The sequence below is a fragment of the Anopheles coluzzii genome, chromosome 2 (assembly GCF_943734685.1).
Source record: "Anopheles coluzzii chromosome 2, AcolN3, whole genome shotgun sequence".
In the NCBI taxonomy this organism is placed as follows: Eukaryota; Metazoa; Arthropoda; class Insecta; order Diptera; family Culicidae; genus Anopheles; species Anopheles coluzzii.
In genome coordinates, this window is record NC_064670.1 from 14,026,007 (window position 1) to 14,046,599 (window position 20,593).

General features: G+C 47.4%; 1 protein-coding gene across 4 annotated transcripts in view; it reads right to left on the reverse strand.

Annotated features, from left to right (window-relative positions):
- The window catches only part of LOC120948088 (serine-rich adhesin for platelets), a 161,232-nt gene that overhangs the window by 42,472 nt on the left and 98,167 nt on the right, over nt 1-20,593 (reverse strand). For all 4 annotated transcript variants that reach the window (XM_040364069.2, XM_049606346.1, XM_040364068.2 and 1 more), the window contains 2 exons: nt 13,175-13,598; nt 4,814-5,193 (listed from right to left, as the gene is read on the reverse strand). In XM_040364069.2, coding sequence (XP_040220003.2) covers nt 4,814-5,193; nt 13,175-13,598 — 804 coding nt within the window. The remainder of the gene's footprint in view (nt 1-4,813; nt 5,194-13,174; nt 13,599-20,593) is intronic.

Consider the following 20,593-nt stretch of genomic DNA (forward strand, 5'->3'; position numbering starts at 1 on the left):
GCCTTAACCTTCATCGTTCGCCGATCATTAAAGACTAGCCGGAAACCGTCGCAAGCGGTATTGGTTCTAGTTGCTCTTTGCCTTTTTGCCAGAGATCCCAGGACATTAAGGATCGAAGTGGTGTTGTGCATTTGGAGCCATGGTTTCAGCATGGCTTGTCTTTATGCAAGGCGTTCCAACCGGCCAAACTCTTTAAGTAACGCCCAACGCTTTATGATAAATGGCAACATTTGAACAGTTTTCCATCCTAACGACCCACGGATCGCGACCCTTTTCGGCTGATCGGTACAGCAAAACTGTCTTCATTATAGAGCGCCAAGTAGAGGCCATGGCTGGCAGTGAATGGGAGCTTTAACAACGACAAAAAAGAAGGATGGCCGATACAACCGGCACAAAAACGGGCCGGCAGCTGCAACTCGCCGGAACGATACAGGGCGCCCCGATAACAAATTGAGCTTAATAGGAACAAGTGCCAAAGTTCAGTTCGTTCTTTCACCCTTCGCTTCATGCCTCCCTTCCCCTGTGGGAAGGGGCGAATGGTTTATCTCGTTAAGTGCAGCCACGCGAAGCAAAGCACAGCACACCGGCAACGGATCCTTGATGGCCGCCCCCATTCGGCCGGATGCGCCGGACTGTCCGGGCAGCTCACATCCCCGGACCCCGGACCCGGAGGGCCGTTCGTTTCACGTGCAAATTAATGGCCCTCAATTGCTAGTGATCTATTGAGTGCGCTCCGGAAAGGAAAATCCTTATTAATCTCGAGTCCTTTTTTCTCCGCTGCCCGGCTGCCCAGCTCGGCCGACCGAAGCAATCGCCGCCGTCGTCCGGGATACTCGGACGGACGGAGCGGGCAAACGAGATGGAGGATTTGGATTTAACAAGTTGCCTTTCATCATCAAAGGAGCGCTGTGTGCTGAAGGACAGTAATTTCGCAAAGAAACTGGCGCCCCGTGACGAAAGAGAGAGAGAGAGAGAGAGTGAGAGCGAGCAGCTGGGCGGATTGGCCGTTCCATTCAGCATTGGACGCCATAAAGTGGGGGGTGAAACGGGACGGTATTTTTGTGTCCGGTTGGTTTCGTCGTTCCGTTTCCGCCGGCTTGTCATAAAGTTACAAATGAGCTACCTGCCGATTAGATTTTCCTTTCAACGGGAACGACGCCCGGAACGGTCAGGTGCACTTTGAAAGGGTTAGTATGGATGGGTGCGAGAGATGGCGAGGGATGCCGAAGGGTCGAAGCAGGCACATCGATGCGGAAAAACGGCGCTAGGGCCGTGGAAGGAGTCTGAGATGAAGATTTATAGTTTATTACTTCATTCAGGGGACTAAACTCAGCATTTACTAGAAATGCTATCGTGTTTTGGAACACTTTGAAGCATTTCCAGAGATATTGAATCATTTGGAATTTTTTTTCGCTACTCTACAACAAATTTGTTAGAAAACGTTACTTAATGACTGTAATCTCAACCTCTGTTGAAGTGAGAATGGTTGTTTTCCTCATGGAAAAGAAGGAATGGATCATTTCCTCCATTGCTCGTGAAACAGAAGACATAAAGCTTCATAAAAATGTGTTGCTTTTATATTTTTAAACCCTTTCTTTAGTTTGCTAGACCTACTGATAGCAACAATGAAGTTTACTTAAAGGGAAAAGAAAAAACAAGCTAAAAAGATTCCCCGATTGGCTGCAAGCGCTTCCGGCTGTGATGCTGCTCACGGGCGGGCCAACTTCATTTTCACGCCAAACCCAACCGAGTTGATTAATGGAGGAAAATTCGTTTTGATTTAACCTTGAAGCGTGGCCCTAGGACCAAACACAGGGCGAAGGCCATGCGATTCCATGAACCGTTTCCAAAATAGAAGGGGCCAAAAAGTTAATCAAAAGGGTTGGTGCCGAGCCTTTCGAAAAAAGGGGGAAATAAATAAAAAAAAACGCTTGGAAATCGGTTTGCAAATTGAGAAAAAGGTATAGAGAAGGGCGCAAGGGACGGAAAATTGTTTTCCCATCCCTCTTGCTCGCTACAACTTAAGATAACGAATTGGATAACGAATATCAACTAGCACCGTACCATGCAAGGTTGACGTGCGGATGGTAGGGCAGCAACGTTCTTGTAAAAGCAGGATCTACATTTCACTTAATCTTATCGCCTAAAAGCTTTCACTGTAATTACTGTTGAGGAATTGGCCCGGATGCTCTTTTCTGCTAATAGCCTCCCAACATACAAACAAACACACACACACGCATGTAGGAAACAATTGAAACAGCAGCATGAAAACAAATCTCGGCTAATCTTCTTGAACCTGCCCGGCTCCGTGCCTGCGATGTATGCAATTAGAATCGTTTGCATTATTGAAAATTTGTTTTGAAATTCCTGCTCAATTTAATGGCATGCTGGGCGTGGGCATCCCTTGCTAGCTTGCTTGATAGCCGCCCCATCCATCGCCGGTTTTTCCTTCCTCGCTAGTCTTGCTAGGGCTAAGATGCCCCTTCCGAGAAAGAACGTGTTTACTGCACCATCTTTTTAATGAACATCTTTTTGATCTGTTGAATGTTTACCGGTCGGTGTCTGCCAGGCCGCGTCGAGCGCGGCAAGTCGTTAACGGGCGAAGGGTGTGTGTACAGGCGGACGGTGAAAACAAGATGGATATCGTTATCATGCCCTAGCGCAAATAGCCGTCCTTGTGCGCCGTCGCTCGCCCTTCCCGGGCGATAGAAGCCAGGAGAGGTGAAGCAAAAAATAAATGAAATACAAAAAAAAAAGTATCGCCCTGCAAACGCTCAAACGCACCGGAAAAGAAAATACTTTGCTTTGAAGTTCTCGTCTATCGTCGCTATCATTTTTCCGGCTAAGGTGGATTTGCGGCGCCCGGTACGACCCTCACCACCCACTTGGCTTGATGGTCGTAGGCGCGCTGCTAAAGATCGTACCGCCGGATACGAGAGCCAAATAAAATCAGGACGAAATTTCACCATCACCGTCAGCAGGGCAGGGAATCGAGCTTCTGCCACCGCGATGAGCGTCTCCATTACGGAAATGTCATGCGTTTTCTTCCATTCCTATCCGCCCCTTTTCCTTGATCGAATCCCGGCTGTGTGCCCAGGTAGGGTGTGTGTTTGGGGTGAGCTCGATCATAGCGAGCGGTATCGGGTGGGCGCTACACATGGCTGCTGGAGCATACACCACACTCGGAAGCGTTCATTTGCAGACAGTCGTGCACGGAGGAAAGCGGCTAAAGTGAATTTTCGCTCCATCTCCTTGCTGCCATCAGCGTAATGGCACAAACATACACACACACACAGGGCGATCTCCCGCCAGCAAAACCGTTACATCGAGAGGCGAGGGTTGAGGGAAAATATTTGCAAAGAACTTTGGTTCCTTTTCTTAAACGATTTTCATATTCAACCGAGCACTTTCGCTGCTAGGCTAACATGGTGGGGGGGGGGGGGGGGGGAGCTTGCTTCCTTCTTTAGCGAAACCGCGAATGCCTCACAGTGCCAACTCCTTTGCGTTGCGCAACCGTCTGCGTCGAACGGGACGCAAAGGCGGAAGAAAAATTAACGACACGGCATGTGAAACGGAAACCCGGCTCGTTTCCGGGTTTTCCGATTTGCATTTGCGGTGCAGTTTTGGGGTATCGAAGTATCGAAGAGTCTTGATTTTGGGGCTTAGCATTTTCGTTAGCGCGTTTTATTTTCGATGGTTTGATTTGAGGCTGTTTAGTGGGATTGTTTTTTGGAGGCTTTCTAGATACATAAAAATGAGAGAAAAATATGACATATGAGTAAATAGTAGTTTTCTGATTTGAATTATTTCACCAATTAGAACGATCACAGCCACGGACGCTTCAAAGAAAGCTAATTATACGCCCAAATGTATGCAATGTGCATGTTAATGTGTCACTTTTGTCCCTTTTATGCTATTAATAAGGTTTCCACTGCGGTTGCTTCACGCGTTACTTGTCTAACCGTACCCAACATACATCCACCATCGTGCATACCCGACTACAGCATACGAAACGTTTAAATAGCAACGCTTTTCTAAATGAGCGCTCAATTCTGTGTGTGCACTCGCTCGCTCATCATAGCAAAAGCGTCACGACCCAAAAGCAGGATTTACGCTCGAGCTGCAGTGAAAAAGATTCTTTCCCCTGGCACCCGGCTGCCGCTCATTCCCTACATTCGCTGTTCAGCAATCCGCACCAACGAAAGCCGTTTACGTTCCGATCCGCTTTTCTCGATGGCACGTAGGAGAAAATTAAATAAATAGCGTTCGCTCGCTGGAACCGAAATGAAGGCAACCGATGGGTTCTGTTTTCTTGTGTGCCAGTGGTGGCGCACTGCAATCACCGGCGATGCATACACGTGCGCTCACGTAGAGAGGAGTGTGCGCCGATGCGCTTCGATGTGAGTGCTGGCAAAGGATTTGCTCGATGTTGAACAGGGCTTTTGAATAGCGCACCGTGTATACGTTTGCTCGCAACATTTAGCTTTTGCTGGCACATTGCGCCGGCGAGGAAATAGCATTTATGCATTTCATTAGAAGTTATTTGGTTCAATTGTTTGCCATCAGAGGTGCTTCTTGGAAGTAGAGGATCAAACCGTTGCTTACTGAACAATCCCCGCGTATAGGACGATTGTTTAAAACATATGCATTGTTTGAACATGGTTTATGTAGCGTTTAGCAGGGGTTAAAAAATTATGTTAAAAAATATTGATCGTAAGTCATTTCATCACTCCAAAACAGTAACCTGTTTTCGTTTCAAATAAATCAGTAAAGAGACTACCGTTTCGGGTTCGTTGTTACCCGCCACACTTACCTGACACTGTTGCGGTCCGTGCCGGGTCGGTGATACCGTCTTGGGTCGCGGTTTCTTCGCCAGTCCGCTCAGCGAGACGGGGGAGGCAGCCGCCGACGGTGACGACGATGCGCTGCTGCTGCTGCCTCCACCGAAACCGCCCGACGCCGTCTCGGCCCGCCCGACCGTCGTAAGGATGAGGCTGGTTGGGCTGGCGGCGGTCGCAATGGTACCGCCGCTTCCTCCGGGCGAGCTTTTCACGGTCACCATCGTGGTGCCGTGGTGCAAGATGGCCGTCGACGAGGGAGACAGGTTGCTGCTGCCAATGCTACTGGTGGGCGTGAGGCCGGTCGGGTGCAGGTTGGTGGTTATGCTCGTTTTTTCCGCGGTTGATTTCGGCCCTGGAAGGAACCACAGCGAGAGGGAAAAGAAATCGGAAACGATAGAAAGAAATCCGATCAATATCAGGTTGACTTTTCGATACGCTTTGAGGCGCAAACAAGCAGCATCAAACGGTGCAGGAAAAGGAGGAGACGTACACCGGAAGACTTGCTTTGCAATGGAGTTACTATCGAAATGAGATTTCCTAATCCTTCTTCGTTCGATTCGGACTACCTCACGGTGGCCCTGGTGTGACACTCCGCTTTAAGCACTGGAAGCTTGGGCAAGGATTTAGATTGCGTCTGTCGGATTAGCTCTCGTTTGCGTTGCTCGTAGTTGGAAGGATATAGCGAAAACAAAAAAATCAACTAGTGAGCCAATCGAAGGGCGAACGCTGCTCGAAAGAACCTTCTACCACTTGCTAGGTCGGAACGAATAAAGGGCATCGAGTTTGCCAGAGGCAGAAGGACAGGGACAGAGTAAAAAGTATCGAAAACTGAAAAAAAATCCCACCACTTTGATGTCGGTGTGCTTCAGATGCTCGTAGTTGCGAAGGAATTTATCCGGATTAGGGATAATTGAACGGAATGCAATAAGGATGCATCGAGCGCTGCGATCGAGTTGGCATGATTTGTCCCATTTGTGTGTTCGTGTGGCATACGATTGCATTGCAAATGTATGTATCTGTGTGTTTGTGTGTGTGTCTGTGTGTGTGTGTGTGTTGTGTGTGTGTGGTCGATAATCCAAATTAATTTCGGTCAGCAAAAGTAGTGGGATGGGTCGAGTAGAGCGAGTGGAACGTCCATGACTAGCATACCAGTTGAAAGCTTTCCGGTAATTAATGAAGCAAATGAAAGCAACACGGGCTGAAAGCAAGAATGTAGGGTGGGAGGGGGGATGGCATATTGCAGCTTTCCCATTGAATACACACTGACAAAGATTACAGCCGGATCAGCCCTTTCAACCCTTCATTAGGGTACGAGCCGATCGGTAGGGGTCTCTTTTCGATTTTGACCTTAGCAAATTGTATCGCCATTTGAAACACGATTTAATTAGAGTCGGTGATGGAAAAAGGACAGTAATTGTGATGTTTGATGTATGAGGAAAAATCGACCGTGCGATCTACGTGCAACATCGCAATTGCAAACAACCATATAACAAGGCAAAAAGAAGTGATCATATTATACCGAAAGAGTCTATTTGCAAAGATTTTTGCATACCTTTAGGCGGGTAATTATATTTCAATGGAGAAGCTTTATAAAATAAAACACTATCTCCACTTTATAAAACTAGATTTTGCCTGTTCCATTATTTAATGAGGCCAAAGTACAAACATTTCCTATAATCTGTTGCCCACTTAATGTAATTTAATTTAATTTCATTTACTTATGAATTATTATGCGTTATTATGACTGCGAGCAAACTTTCATTTCCAAAATGTTCTTTACAGCTTTAAACAATATTGCTGAGAAAAGAATTTAAAGTTTCTTTTGAAATAAAACCAAAACTAAAAACGAACACAGAAATGCACAAGCTTGGTCGTATCTAGTGACTTTACTTTCATCTACCACTACAATCCTACCAACGTTTCACGCTGCCGATCGCCACCATTTTGCGCACGGTTGTAATTGCGAAAAACTCCCACTCGCAAACAATGGCAGCGCGGGGTTAGCAGCACGCCTTTTTTGCCAGACTCTAAGCCCTTCTGCTTTGAAGCTTTTCCACTCGTTAGTTTAACTGAATTGGCTCCGTTTTTCCGTTATTTATATTGATGCTGCTAGTCTGACCGATAGTTCATGTTTCTCTTTTTTTCTTCTTCTTCTCCTTCTAAACCGTTCCACGGCACATCCCCACCCAGCTCTGGCCGGGATCTCTACCGGCTGAACGAGAGAAATTCGAATAGCAATAGCAAAGCATCTCGCCCTACGGGAGAAGGCAACCTGCTGGGGGAGAGTATTTGATGGAGGATGGCGCATTCACCGTGCACAACCCTGTGTTGACGTGTATTTATTTATCGTTAAAAATGGCAGTATTCAAACCCCGCCCGAATGTATGCCGTTTTTGCTCGCCGTTGTTGTTGTTGCTGTTGCTTTTTCATCCCGACTGATAGTCTCCGTACCGTACCGTAGCGACTTTCGGTGCTTTTTTCTCGCATTCTCTGTCGCCGTTTTTGCCAGTGCGCTCGGTAAGGGTTCGCCGGGTTAACAAAACCATCTGCGATGATAGAATCAGGTAGATGGCAGCACTAGGCAGAGAGAACGATTTTACCCATTGTGCTGATTGGATGACTGGAGGAAAGGGCCTCTGCGCAGAGATCCTTGGCTAAGACTCTTGTGTATGCCACGCTCTGGCGCATAGTTTCTATCCTCTCACCAGTCCAGCTTCTTCCCACTGCACACTCGCTGCTAGCTCGAGATAAAAGCAAAATGGGACACACACACAATCGATTTTTTGGCGAGTGAGTGAGTGTGGGTGGGTGTTAAAAGTGCGAAAAAGGATACTATTTTGTTCTGCATCGTTGGTGGCACTAGGTTACGTTTATTGTGCCACATGGTACGGTACGGTTGTGCTTGTGCTGCGCGGGAGACGTGATCCACGTACAAATGGGAAGCGGTAAGCGCGTAAAGTGATATTTTCGTTAGGGTAGTACATACGAGCAGCGTATCCAGCTGGTTTAAGGAATGGTTGGTGACGACTAAAAATGTTTTTACCATGCGCAGGAATAGTACGGTATGCTAGCGGGTCGACTATGTTGGTGAGGCAAGAAAACTTCGGTATGATGTACAGCGAAACAGTATTACAATATGCCGGGAAACGAGTGGTGAGGCAAGTGTGCAGTATTGTTTTATACGAGCATTAGCATCGAAACGCTGCCCAACGAATGGATGTTTGTATGAATGGTAGTGTCTATTTATGGGTTACATGGATTGAAATAAACTGTTGCCTAAGGAGATTTCACAATAAATTTTAGGGATTTAGTGTTCCAAGCGTAGGTAAGTAGTAAAGTAATCTACAACAAAAAGAGGGGGACAGGGGTTTCATACAAGTTCTTACCAAGGTTGACAAATTCGCCTGAATGTATGCAATTTACATGTCAAAGCGAGATTAACACAATTGCGTTCGCAGTCAATGTGCTTGTGCAAAACTATGTTGTCTAACTGACACATTATCATGCGGCCGCGGATGTTTAAGCAGAATTTCAACAGGCTTTTCATGTATTAGCTTTTGCTAAAAAAAATTAAACACTGTAATGAGTATGAGGTTACGTCATGTAAAATAATTAGAACTTTTACCACACAAACCCCAATCACCCGAGTTCTAGCAAATCAACCGTCAGCGTATGCTTTGTTAGATAAAAAGTCAATAATTAAATTCCGTCACAGGCAGTTCGCCACTCGCCCATCACCATCCAAAGGCCAATCCTGCCCGTGTGTGTGTGTGTGTTTTTCACAGCCCCGGAGGGCTTTTCACATGAGCTCCATAGAATCTGGTTGAGCAGCACCGGCAGTGACCCAGAGCGTTGATTATGAAGCCAGCGCTAGTCAATGTGTCCGTTCCATGCATACACACACATACACATACTGGGAAGCAAATACGCTCCGAGCGCGTTCACTATTTATATTTATGAGCATAAATCCTGCAGCAAAAGGTCCCGCAGCGCTAATGAACCGGTCCCAAACGTCAATCACCGTGACATTTAACATTTCATGTTCATTAAAGCGGAAGAACTGGAAGTGGTTGAGGGTTGAGCGGGTGGTAGGGAGGGCGGCATTGGTTTGCATCCCGGACCATCGAGAGCCATCCGTTGACCACGTGTTGTTTGCACCGAGCGTGCAGAGAGCAGCGATGCAAATGCGCTTGCTCACGTATCATCCCATGCCGTTTCCCTCTTTCCTGCAGCCCGCCCGTTGCCACCATCACTCCACAGTTCCTCCGCAACCAATGACCTTTCCGAGGGTGTGGGGGAGAATGGTTCTCCACTGCACCCGTGTGCAGCAGCGGGGAGGAAATCTGTGTCATTAATTTCTTGTCCATTTTCCCACAACCATAGGTGGTGGTCGGCAACCCGAAGGGTTATTATCTTCCGCCCGATCGAGACCAGCCAGGATGACAACATTCAAGTGAGGCGGGCGTTCTCCGGCCAGAACAGGGCGACCTTGCGACCGAGCAAATGGTGGGAAAATGAATGCAATGATAATCATTAAATCCTGGGCCTATGCTCGGATGCGACGATGGCATGCTGGCCAGCAACGGAATATCGCCTACTTACCCCACTTCCACCACCCAAAACCCCACAAGAACGGACGGTCGAACTGTAGCTCGAGGGGCCACAACGCAGCCGCAAGGCTTGCTTTTATAATTTCGCAAAACTAGATAGATAAATATAAAATGCAAATTGTACACACATTGCATGTAAATATGCATGAGGTTGCTTTAAAGCGGCTCAGCGGCCGAAACGGTGCGGTGTGTTATGAGCGATGATGGAATGAGGGGAAAAGGGAGCAGGGAAGGGATGGGCCGTACCGGGTACCAGGATCCGGAAACCATTTCACATTCGTACTTCAACTGCCGCTGCACATGTGCATGCGGTGTATACGGGAGCAAAGCGGGATACATTTTAACTGAGCCCAAGCGCACGTTTACAGTGCAGGACAATGGTGAAGTGACACTTGAGAAAGATGACTAATATGTGTAAATAAAAATAAATCGATTGTACATAAAGTGCATAGTGCATTTAAAGTTACAACAGCAAAAAAAACACTCTTGAACTAAAAATTAATTAAAAAAAATATTTACTCGATTGTATAACAACTGACACCATAAATTGAAACTCAATTAAGCTCTTGCCTAGAAAATTGCCCCCTTTGAGGGGCGGTTTTTAGGGGAGCTGATTTATCTCCTCGGAGGGGACCGGCTACGTTTCCGGGACACACACACTGTATCCGGGAGTGTGCATGCGCCTGTTACAACCGACCACAGACACATATCTATTGTTGGTTAGCACAATTACAGTGTGTCCAGCCCGTGCGGGCGGGCGTACGTGTAGCCAAAGTTTACTTTACCATCGGTTCGATACGGTGCAGAAGGTGGACTGTATGGGGGGCAGAACCGTGTGCACATGTGCACGATAGGCAACGACGTAGCAAACGCAACGTAACGCAAAAAATAAACCCTGAGCAAACAGGCTGGAATTTGTCCGTGTTGCTACGGTTTCACGGGCACGAGAGAGAGAGAGAGTGGCAATGAAGAGGAGCGAAGAGGGAGCATTCTGTACGGCACCGGTAACCATCCCCGGGACCCCGGGCGGGAGAACGGCCAGACACAAGAAAGCATACCGTCCGGCGGGAGTCCGATATCAAAGTTCATGTGCATGCACATAAATATGCTTTAAAACCATAAAACCTAGCTGAAAAGTTTATGCACTGCTGGTACATGGTGGGTGGGGCACGGTTGCCTATCCGTACGGCACTCAATGGTGCACATAGTCACACACACACACACACACACACACACACACACACACACACACACACACACACACACACACATAGATACTCATCCTTTTGGTCCGTTGATAAGGACCGTTAGCGAAATGTTGCTCGGACTATAACAGGTTCGAAGCGTTTAGGTACGGAATGGAAGCTGTGTGTCTGTGTGTGAGTGTGTATGTGTGTTTTTTGCTGTTGTTCATTCTCTTCCCCTTTCCCTGTGACCCGTAACGGAGATATGCAGAGTTATTTCAATAAATTTATGTTCTGGTGTGTACCGTACTGGGGCGGTATGCTCCCATGTGCTGCCCTCTGTCTCACCCATCGTTCCCTCACTCTGTTTGTTAGAAAGCGATGCCCGCAGCGGACAGTGTGCGGAGCTGGGTTTGATCAATTTTTTATCGATAATTTTACAAAACAGTGCAGGACGAGATAAGGCAAAAGAGAGAGAGAGAGAGAGAGAGAGAGAGAGAGAGAGAGAGAATAAACCACTGTGCAATGAGAACGCAAAAAAACGAGACAGTCTTTTTTGTATGAATTTCGCATGAGTGCGGGAAAAATCTCTCCCGGAATCGGGCACGGGGATAGGATATTGAATAATCATGAAACATGAGCCAGGCGAGTGCATAAATATTCAATGTAGCGATGTGGTGGATGCGGAGCGAGGGAAAAGCGTACATCACAAAGAACCCGATGACGATGTGCAGTGTACGCCATCGACCGGGTACTCATGTATTGCCCTTTTTCCCCGCGTTTCTAGCGATGCAATTCGATTGTGAGCGTTTGAAGGGTGGCGTAGAAGCTGTGCAAACTAATGAGCATGGTTTTTGTCCAGTTAATCTAGCACGAATTGAAACCTTCTAATAATAGGAGTAGAACGGTTCATGTTTCGAAATTTGCATAAAAAACATGTTCAATACATGCGCGATCCTATTGGTATGGTTTTTGGAACAACAGGGCAATTGCACACCTAACAATTCAGCAGAAAAATCAAATTTTTCATAAAACAAACTACAAGGAACATCCATATTTAGTAGTTATATGAATAATCCGTTTGTTTCTCTTCCGTTTAATAACACAAAACGTAACGAACCGAGCACTTGGCTCGTACGAACATCGAAAAAGTTTTGCCTAAATAATTTAATCCTGGTCAGGGCGCCAGCAATCGAACTAGCTACAGATACTTTAGAACCAGTTGCAGCGTAGTGCAGTGTCACTGATTTTCATTGTTCATTAGCTTTTGAGTTTTGATTTACCCATCGTGGGAAGTTGAGGGTTTGGAGGGTTTATGAAAGAGATTAGTTTCATAAAACAACAGCACCAACAGGTTGTTCGGTGTACCTGAGGATGGGATTATTGTCCCTGGATGAAACACGTTTAGTTTGTGGGACTTGTAAAGTTTTTCAGACGCTGCGAGCGAATGCGTGGTACATTTATTGATTGCAAGGATGAATATTTAGATTTAATCACAATAAAGAAGCAAAACTGTTGAAGTGTAAGTAACGCTGAGTCAGATTTCTGAGCGAGTTGAATTGAAATTCCTGGATTAAACCAAGCACGTTTAAGAAACAAATGCCTGGTCTTGCTTAGTTATCTCCAAAGGTGATCCGGAATACCGTCTTCACATAGCGATTAGGATGATCAAACTTAGGCGGGTATCCAAAAACACTCTTTCAAAACCAACATCAGCCCCGCACTAGCCCATATTGGCAAGTAGTGAAGTGCTGTTTGGAGCGCATCCACGACTCCAATCTGATTCTGGTTATTATTAGCCTGATTCCGACCTCGGCGAAAACCGAACCACTAGTTCCGCCCGAAGTCGGTGTCGTCCGGAGTCGTCCGGAGTCGTCGAGAATCGTCCAGAGTCGTCCGGTGTCGCCTGGAGTCGTTTGTAGTCCGAGTCAACTGGAGTCGATCGGAATCGGAGTTGGTCGGAGTCAACAGGATTCGCCCGGTAGAATGTGCTTGGGATGATTCATTTCATTTTGTTGTGTTTTTTGTCTATCACTTTGCGCGTGATTTCGAACGACTCCGGACGACTCCGAGCAATTCTGGACGATTGAGAACGACTCTGGATAATACGAGTCGGATCGGAGCCGACTCCAGAATCTTGCCAATTTTAGCCATCACTATTGGCAAGCTTCGTGTCCATTTCGTTAGGCGTTTTAGTGGAACATGTTAACTTCACGCCTTTGCTACATTTATGTATATTGTTTGACATTTCTGACGAGATCATCTTGTTATTCGCAGCGGCATAGCTATGGCGTATCCGGATCGATGACGGTATGTGAAGATGTGAAGACGGTATTTTAATACTTGGTTAAAGAAACTGTACAAAACGCCTCAAAGTCACAAGCTAATTAAAAATATGAGATGTCCGACTTTAGCGTGCTGTCCCTATTGGTTGTGAAATTATTGAAAATAGTCACTCTAAACGTATATAATGCGGACATAAACATCCATCCCCATTATTCCGTGCATTAGCTCTGTTTTTATTTTAACAAACACTTACCCGGTTCTGTTTTTATCGTCACCGTTGTCGCACCGGTTGTCACGTTGCTGCTACTGCTACCACTGCTGTTCGCCTTGGTCAGGATAGCACCGGCCAGCTGCTCGAGCTGCTCGGCCGCCGACGTGCGCAAGGTAGCGCCGGCCGGACTGCCATTGCTGTCCTGCAGCAGCTCGAAGCTGCCCGCGTCCGGATCGCCGGACGCACCGGTCGATGCGCCCTGGAATGTGCCCAGCATGTCGGCTAGCATGTCCGGATCCGGGTAGCCGATCGTGAGCGCTCCATCGAGGGAGCCGGCCGCATCGGGCGCCTGTACCGCTTCCCGGAGCTGAAGTGTGACGGAACCTTCCGCACCCATCGAGGCACTACACATGAGGACGCGCGGAGGCGCCAGGCCGGCCAACGGCAACCGAATGCTGTTCTGGACCTGGAAGCAGCAAGAAAATGGGGAGAAATGTAATAAGACAAGATTGTATTGGTTTGCGATTTTGAAGAATGAAGTTCGTTCGAAAAGTGTGACGAGTATAAATTACGATGCAGAGATTGATAGCACAGCATAGGCACAGCCAACGATCTGCTAGATAAATCAAACGCTTCATATCAACGGAACGGATCCACGGTAAATGCTCTTAACGATCGTTGCCTAAGCACACGCTACAAATACGCATCCCTCGGGCGGTGGACAATTTCTCTGCTGCTTCCCGGCGCTACCGAGGGAACTTTACGACTCGTTGAGTTGCGTAAAGTTGCTCGGCAGCGCGCGTTCCCCGTACCCATCGCTGCTTCTGTTGCTGCGTGGGTCGTAAAACTGGAGTAAATAAAACATACCGCTTGGCATATTCCAATCGGTGCCAATTTGAATAACTGCCATCGTTTGGTGACCGTTTTTATGGGTCACGCGGTGCATGTAAGCGGACGGTTTTGTTCGTCCCTGCCGGTGGGTTGTCACGTGAATGTGGGCTGGCAGGGGCAAGTGTTGGTGGAATTGTTACGGTAACTAAAACATAAAAAAACACACACACGTACAAAGAAGCATGGGAGCCTTTAAGAACCGTAAACCATCATTTTAAACCATGCTTCGGAAAGCGCTTTTCGAGATAAGAACAAACGAACAAAAAAAAGACACAACAAACGGTGGTACATTTTCCCAAGGGAAATGATGTATCGCCGTTGATGGGCCACGCGAAACGTGGGATTTGCGTTTTAATGGGTTTTCTTTTATACGAGGATTTCCGAACTGTCACACTGTCTGTCTGCTCGTGGACCTTTTTCTTCCCATCAGCCGACCGAAAAAGTCCCTTTTTTTGCAGCGTGAGATGAGTTCTTTGGTACTTTCTTTTTTTACTTTCCTACTTTTTCTGCTGCTCTACTCTCAGCTGTGCTGCTTGTTATCCTTTAAAGACCGTTTCCAGGGATTTGTTTTCTTTTTTTCTTGTTGGTGTTGCTACCGCTAAAGTTAATAAAAACGTTTTGTTAAAGTTATTTTCATCAACCAAATTCGTCACCTCGGCAACCGTCCGTGGAATGGTTTAAATCATTCTCAGGCTATTTGCAAGCAGTGAAATAAAAATCCGCCTCTCATGGTGGGCCAAGGGATGGTTGCCGATCCCTTTGCATGATGCTGCGAAACGTCTGGAAAGTGCTTTTTTCATTCATATCATGGTATTACAGAGCACAAAGCGTTGGAGTTTTTTTTTTCAATTATAAATACACACATAATTCAGCTCGCAGGGATTACCGCATTGCTGGAATTTGAACCACGTTTCCGTTTGCTTGTACTCGCACAAAGGTTATTTTAAAATGAAATTACAAACGCTTCGTTAAAACGAGCAACAACATCTCGTGGACGAGGAAACCTCTGCTAACCGCATACCAACCATGTACGGTAATTGAATAAAATCGACATGGTTCTATACATCTAAACAACAAGCTGGTTGGGGATATGTTGCCCATCCCACCAGGGTCAAACAAAACAAACCCCATGTTGCATGTTGGATTGTTCTGCATAGTTGGTGTGGGATGGTGCATTACCTTTCCTTTCCTTCTGATAGCTAGAATGGCAATTTGTATGCTGCTATTTTGCATGGAAAAGTTAGGACAGCGCTTCCACTCAGGGGATGTTGTGCTTGTTGCTGCTGCAGCATTTGCATTGAGCACACGTTCTGCCAACAAAATTGTGCACAGTCTTACTCGCTTTACAGTTGCAACCAGATTCGTTAATTATAGCTTTGTTGGAATCATTTTTACAACTATTTTGCAATCGTAGTACTGTGCTTTGAGCAACTGTCAAATTTGCATATGAGACCATCAGCATACAATAGTTTTAAATTCTGCCATCAAAATATAAATTTCATAGGTCGAAAAAAAACCTTCACAGCTTCCTGCATGGCGTGTGCGTTATTTTTCTCAACCACCATCACCGAAGCATCTTTATGAAACACCACCGCCTGCAAACGCCATAAAGCTGGTCAATATGTTTTGCCCCACCGCCAGCCGCTTCAGATTCAGACCAGCCGAACATGCTAAACAAAGCGAATGTGCATCGCTCGGTTGCAGTTGTCGCACATGGCACTACCTCGCTTCGATGGTGGTCATAAAATCCATCGTTAAGTTGTGTCACTTTTAAGCACACTGCCAACCTACCACCCGGCGAGAAGCGAATAATCTTCCCGGCTTGTTGGCAATTTTCACCCACCATTTCCGCATCGGACTTCTATTTTCCGTTTCATTGCTTCGGGCGGCAGTAGGGGCACACACACACACACACACACACACACACACACCGGCACGCTTCAAATCGTCTCCGATCGTAATCAAATTTTAATATTTTTTCCCTCATCGACACCGTTCACCCAAGGCAGGCAGGCAGGCTGTTTTATGGCTAGCCACCGGATGGTCTGCATGTTAAGCACGATATGGGGCGTGTGGGTGGTGTCTGTTATGGATCTTGTAGACGCGTCTTACACTAAAGATGGCTCTCTCTCTCGTTACAATGTCTTGCCAGCCGTCCCTCCCGCGAATGTAATTGGATTTCAGTCAAACCATATGTGTGCCTCAAAATGCGGCCGGCAACGGTATGGAAGCGAAAAGTTAACACAATCTGACGTGTATCTGTGTAGCTGTGGATGTGTATGAGAGCAACAATCTCTTTTGCTTTCCGCCTGCCCAACTCAACGCGCTGCGCTGATATGCAAATGCAAATATGTTTTTTTGCACCCACCCATCCCTTAGCTGCCCCCCTCTGTCCAAAAAGGTCGTCCTAAAGGTCAATGCGCTGAAGGCCAGCCGTGCTGGGCCGGGCGAAGAGGTCTTAAAGTTTTATTGTATTTATTTCCGGCTCGGGGCGGGGACCGCTTGCTACCGGAAATGGACGGCGTCATCCAGGGCCCGCCTGTTCGAAGAAATGCAATCAACAAATCCTCTCCCGCGAACGATGGGTCCGAAAGCATCATCATAAAATGGAAGACCTGCCCCATACCTGCCTCTCCCTCGAACGAGGTTTGGCCGGATGTTACTGCCACGGGGTCTGGCCTGAAACTGGCCCAAACTGAACCTCGGAAATTGATCCAAACCCGCGCACGGAAAAAGGGGAAGTCGTATTTTTATGGCCACACAGACGGAGCTGCCAAAACAGTGGGGCAACGGGTTACCCCCACCCGGGGGAGTGGAAATCTTTCGCTATTTGTGATCAATAAAATCTATCCAAATCGTTCGTGAACCGCCTGGTTCTTCCATCTTTGCTTCCTGTCCGTTTACGCGTCCCGCGTCGTAAATGTGTTGATAGGCGATAAAGAGAGTGGGAAAGAAAGAAAAAACACACACACCCACACACACACACAACCTCGCAGCGCTGTAAGGAGGGTACGAAACCGCGCGCCCCAAACTGTCGGGGAGGACACCGAAGGTAGTTGTTTGTGCGAAATCGACCATTTGATTAGGGGAATGGTTATTGGATCGTAAAACATTCGGCCAACGAGACCATCGCGCAGCCCCCGGGGCGAGCCGTTTTGATGGAGGCGCAAACGGGCGCGCCTGAGCTACCGAGTGCATTTATTAGCGATGATGCTTACGATAGCGAACAGATAAACCGCTGACGTTTGGCATCGTCTGTTTGCATCGGGTGATGCGATGTGTGTTAGGACATTTAGAGTGTATAAATAGATGAGCATGTTTTCGACCAGTAAATGATAGTTTGCAATTATGAAGGGTCGACCGACCTATGCTATAAGGAGCGGGATTTGGAATAAACACGAGACACGCAATGATGAAACCACCATCAAACCCATTCCTTCACTGTCGTCGGAGTATTTTCAAACGAAAAACGCTCATCTTCAACCTTCCATCGCAAACCTATCGGTCGGACGGACTTAAAGGTCTGACCACGCTATCAAAACGTCCTGCCCAACAATGACCAGGCCAGTGCTTGGGATCGGAGTTTAAATACAAATAAAAATAAACCTATCCCCCTCGGGCACACTTCCCCGTATCCATCCCGCCGCCCCCGTACGCTTCCCGCAGCGGCGTCCGGCAGCCAGTTTTCCGGTAAATAAATATTTCATTCCCTCATTCGCAGTGCCTGACGCCGTTTGGCGTCACGCTGTCTTCTGCTGTCTCGATGACCGGCGAAAGAGGTAGATGGTTTCGGGCTCTGCGTTCGGCTTCAGTTTTGCTTCCACTTCTTTACACTCATCGGCAAGTGCTGGGCCTGGAGAGAAATAACCAGTCACGGACGAACGGGCCTGTTTCCACTGCGCTGATCCCGAACGAGACGGCGCTCGCACTGCAAAACCCTTGCTCCCTTGCCACTGTATCACTGAACGCATGAACGACTTGTCGATTGCGATTGTCGTACGCGCCGCATCGAGGGCAGCGAGAAAAGGCGGGAAAATGGAATGGCGTATGGGGCGGCGAAAGGAGGGAGCGATTGCCATGAATCGAGCAATGGCCAGCGTGCGTTCACCGGACGTGAGATGGACGCTGCATTTTTAATGGTCGCAAATATCTATCAATGTTTTATGATCATCGCCGTCATCAGTGCCATTCGTCGCGCGTAGCGGGAAAGTGGTGATCAACCGGGTTCAGCGGTGGGGTGGACGGACGCACCATATTGAGCTGCACTGGAATAGGGCCGAGCCAGAGGAGAGGGAAGCTGTATTTTATTCATCCTTTTTTCGAATGCTTTCCCGCCTGTCGTGTCCCATCCGAAACGACCGATGGAGCAATGATGTGATTATTAAAATTTAATTAGGGTAAATAAAAGAGAAGCGCATCCCGGTGGATCGGACGATGATGATGATGATGGTGATGATGATGAAATTGTTTTATTTATTTATTTTCCGCCCGGAGGGGGCACGCTATGGTCGGGTTTGAGGGGTTTTCACCAGTTTTTTCTTTACTATTATTATCGAGCTCTCCCTGTATTGAGTTTGCAAATTGCTTCCCGGTAGGCACCGTTGTGGGTGAGCGTGGCTGTGTGTGTCTGTGTGTCTGTTATCCCGGTTTGCCGGAAACCATTTCCATTTGGACGATTTTTGATCGCAAATAATGTGTTTTTGGGTGTGTGTGTGCATTGCTCTGCTCATTTTGCAGCGCTGCTCTTGCCCGGTTGCCAGGTTTGCTCTTGATTTTTTTGTCATTGTGATGGCTACGTTTTGTTCTACACCGCACCGCGCAGCCCATTGTAGGGTAAATTCGATTCAATTTATTTCATGCACACACAAAAAAAAGCGAAAACAACAGAGACACCAGAGAGAGACAGAACAGGACAACAAAAATTCATTTGCATCGCTCAACGCTCCCGCACAAAGCACGCTAAAGCAAGATGAAAATTGATCGACATTTGGTGGACGCGTTTTTCACTTCCTTTGCCACGGCTCCCCGGCTTGTGGGGAGGGCATATTTGTCCTTTTTTCAACCAATCCTACGCTGGTACCGGCAATATTATGTTCCTCCCTTCGTTCCACCGCGAACTTAATTTGAGTGTCATCGCACTGCGTGTTTGATTTATGAGTTTCGAGCGAAACCTTTGTCATGTTGTTCCACCAGGCCGGGTGGGCGGCAGTGTGCAGCGCAAGCAGTGCCCGGCCCTCGGTGGCACGCATAATGATGGGCTGATGATGAGTGTGGGATGATTAAAATTGACGCGCGCAATATTGGCCCAAATTAAATTCAATTGGCCCAAGTGCGCGCGTGTACGGCATGCGACGCTAGTTAACGTGCGGTTTCGGTACGCTGGCAAACAATGCATGAAAAGAACGCTAGTGGAGCAGGAAAGGACTTGCTGGACAAGTGGCAGAGATATTTTAGATTTTCTTCGGTGGGTTATGTACAACTTTTGTGTAACAAAATGCAAGAATTTAAGAATGTTAGCAGGAAACAATGGTGCTTCCCACAACCAGAATTTCCTTATGCTGAATGGAGATGACTGGATACAATCATCCCACTCTAAAGATAGACGATTGTCCATTTTTATGACTTCATAACACTCGTTTAACTCGTTTCCAGAACATTCCTTTCCATCGCTGTCATCGATTGCATAAACGAAAAGTATGGAAAGGTCACTTTAAAAAGCAGTAACACCCCGAAGCACATTTGCATCCATCAATTTCACGCCAAAACCACACATACACACACGCTCACACATGTAGCATATTTCGTCATCTCTTTAAGAAGGGCAACGGACAGCAAATAACTACTTTCTCCCCCCTCTCTTCACCCCTTCAGATCGAGTGCGAGTTTTCCAATCGATCCACTACCGAAATGGAAGTCCGCGCTCGGATGCTTCGGCACTTAAGATCCAGCTAACAGCCCGGGCCATACCCTCCCGCACTACCCGCCTGCACCGTGTCACCTTTGCCAACATTGCGTAAATGTCAGTCTGCGTAACACGATGCGTATTGTGCGCGTGAACGGTCTCGCACTCGTGGCCCGGTGTGTGTGTGTGTACGGCAACCATCGCACAGTTGCCTTGTTTAATTCTGTGCATTCCTTTCGCACCATCGCATCGCAAACGTATTTACGTCAACTGCCGCTGAACGGGCCTGGCGAAAGGGGTGTTTGCGTGCGGGTTTGACACGCGCAACAAACAAAAAAATGACGCATTCAACCCGGAGTCACTTGGTGAGCGATGGAAAACTGCGAACTGCGGGAAAGCAAGTCAGTGAAGAGTCAGTGTTGTGTTTTTTTGTGGTTTTTTGCTGATCTTTGGAGCTGTGCGTTTTTTTTTGTCTAGCCTATGTTAACGGAGCGTTCCTTGTTCCAAAGCGCACTTTAAAGCGTGTTGTCTTTGCTTCGTTTGCGTCCCATCACCATTCACCGCGCTGCCCGCAACTCGGTGATTCCTCCACTCTGACCGGACGACGTCTGGAACGTTTCATACACTGACGGGAAGCGCGAAGTGCCGACTTGATCGTGTTACCTGTG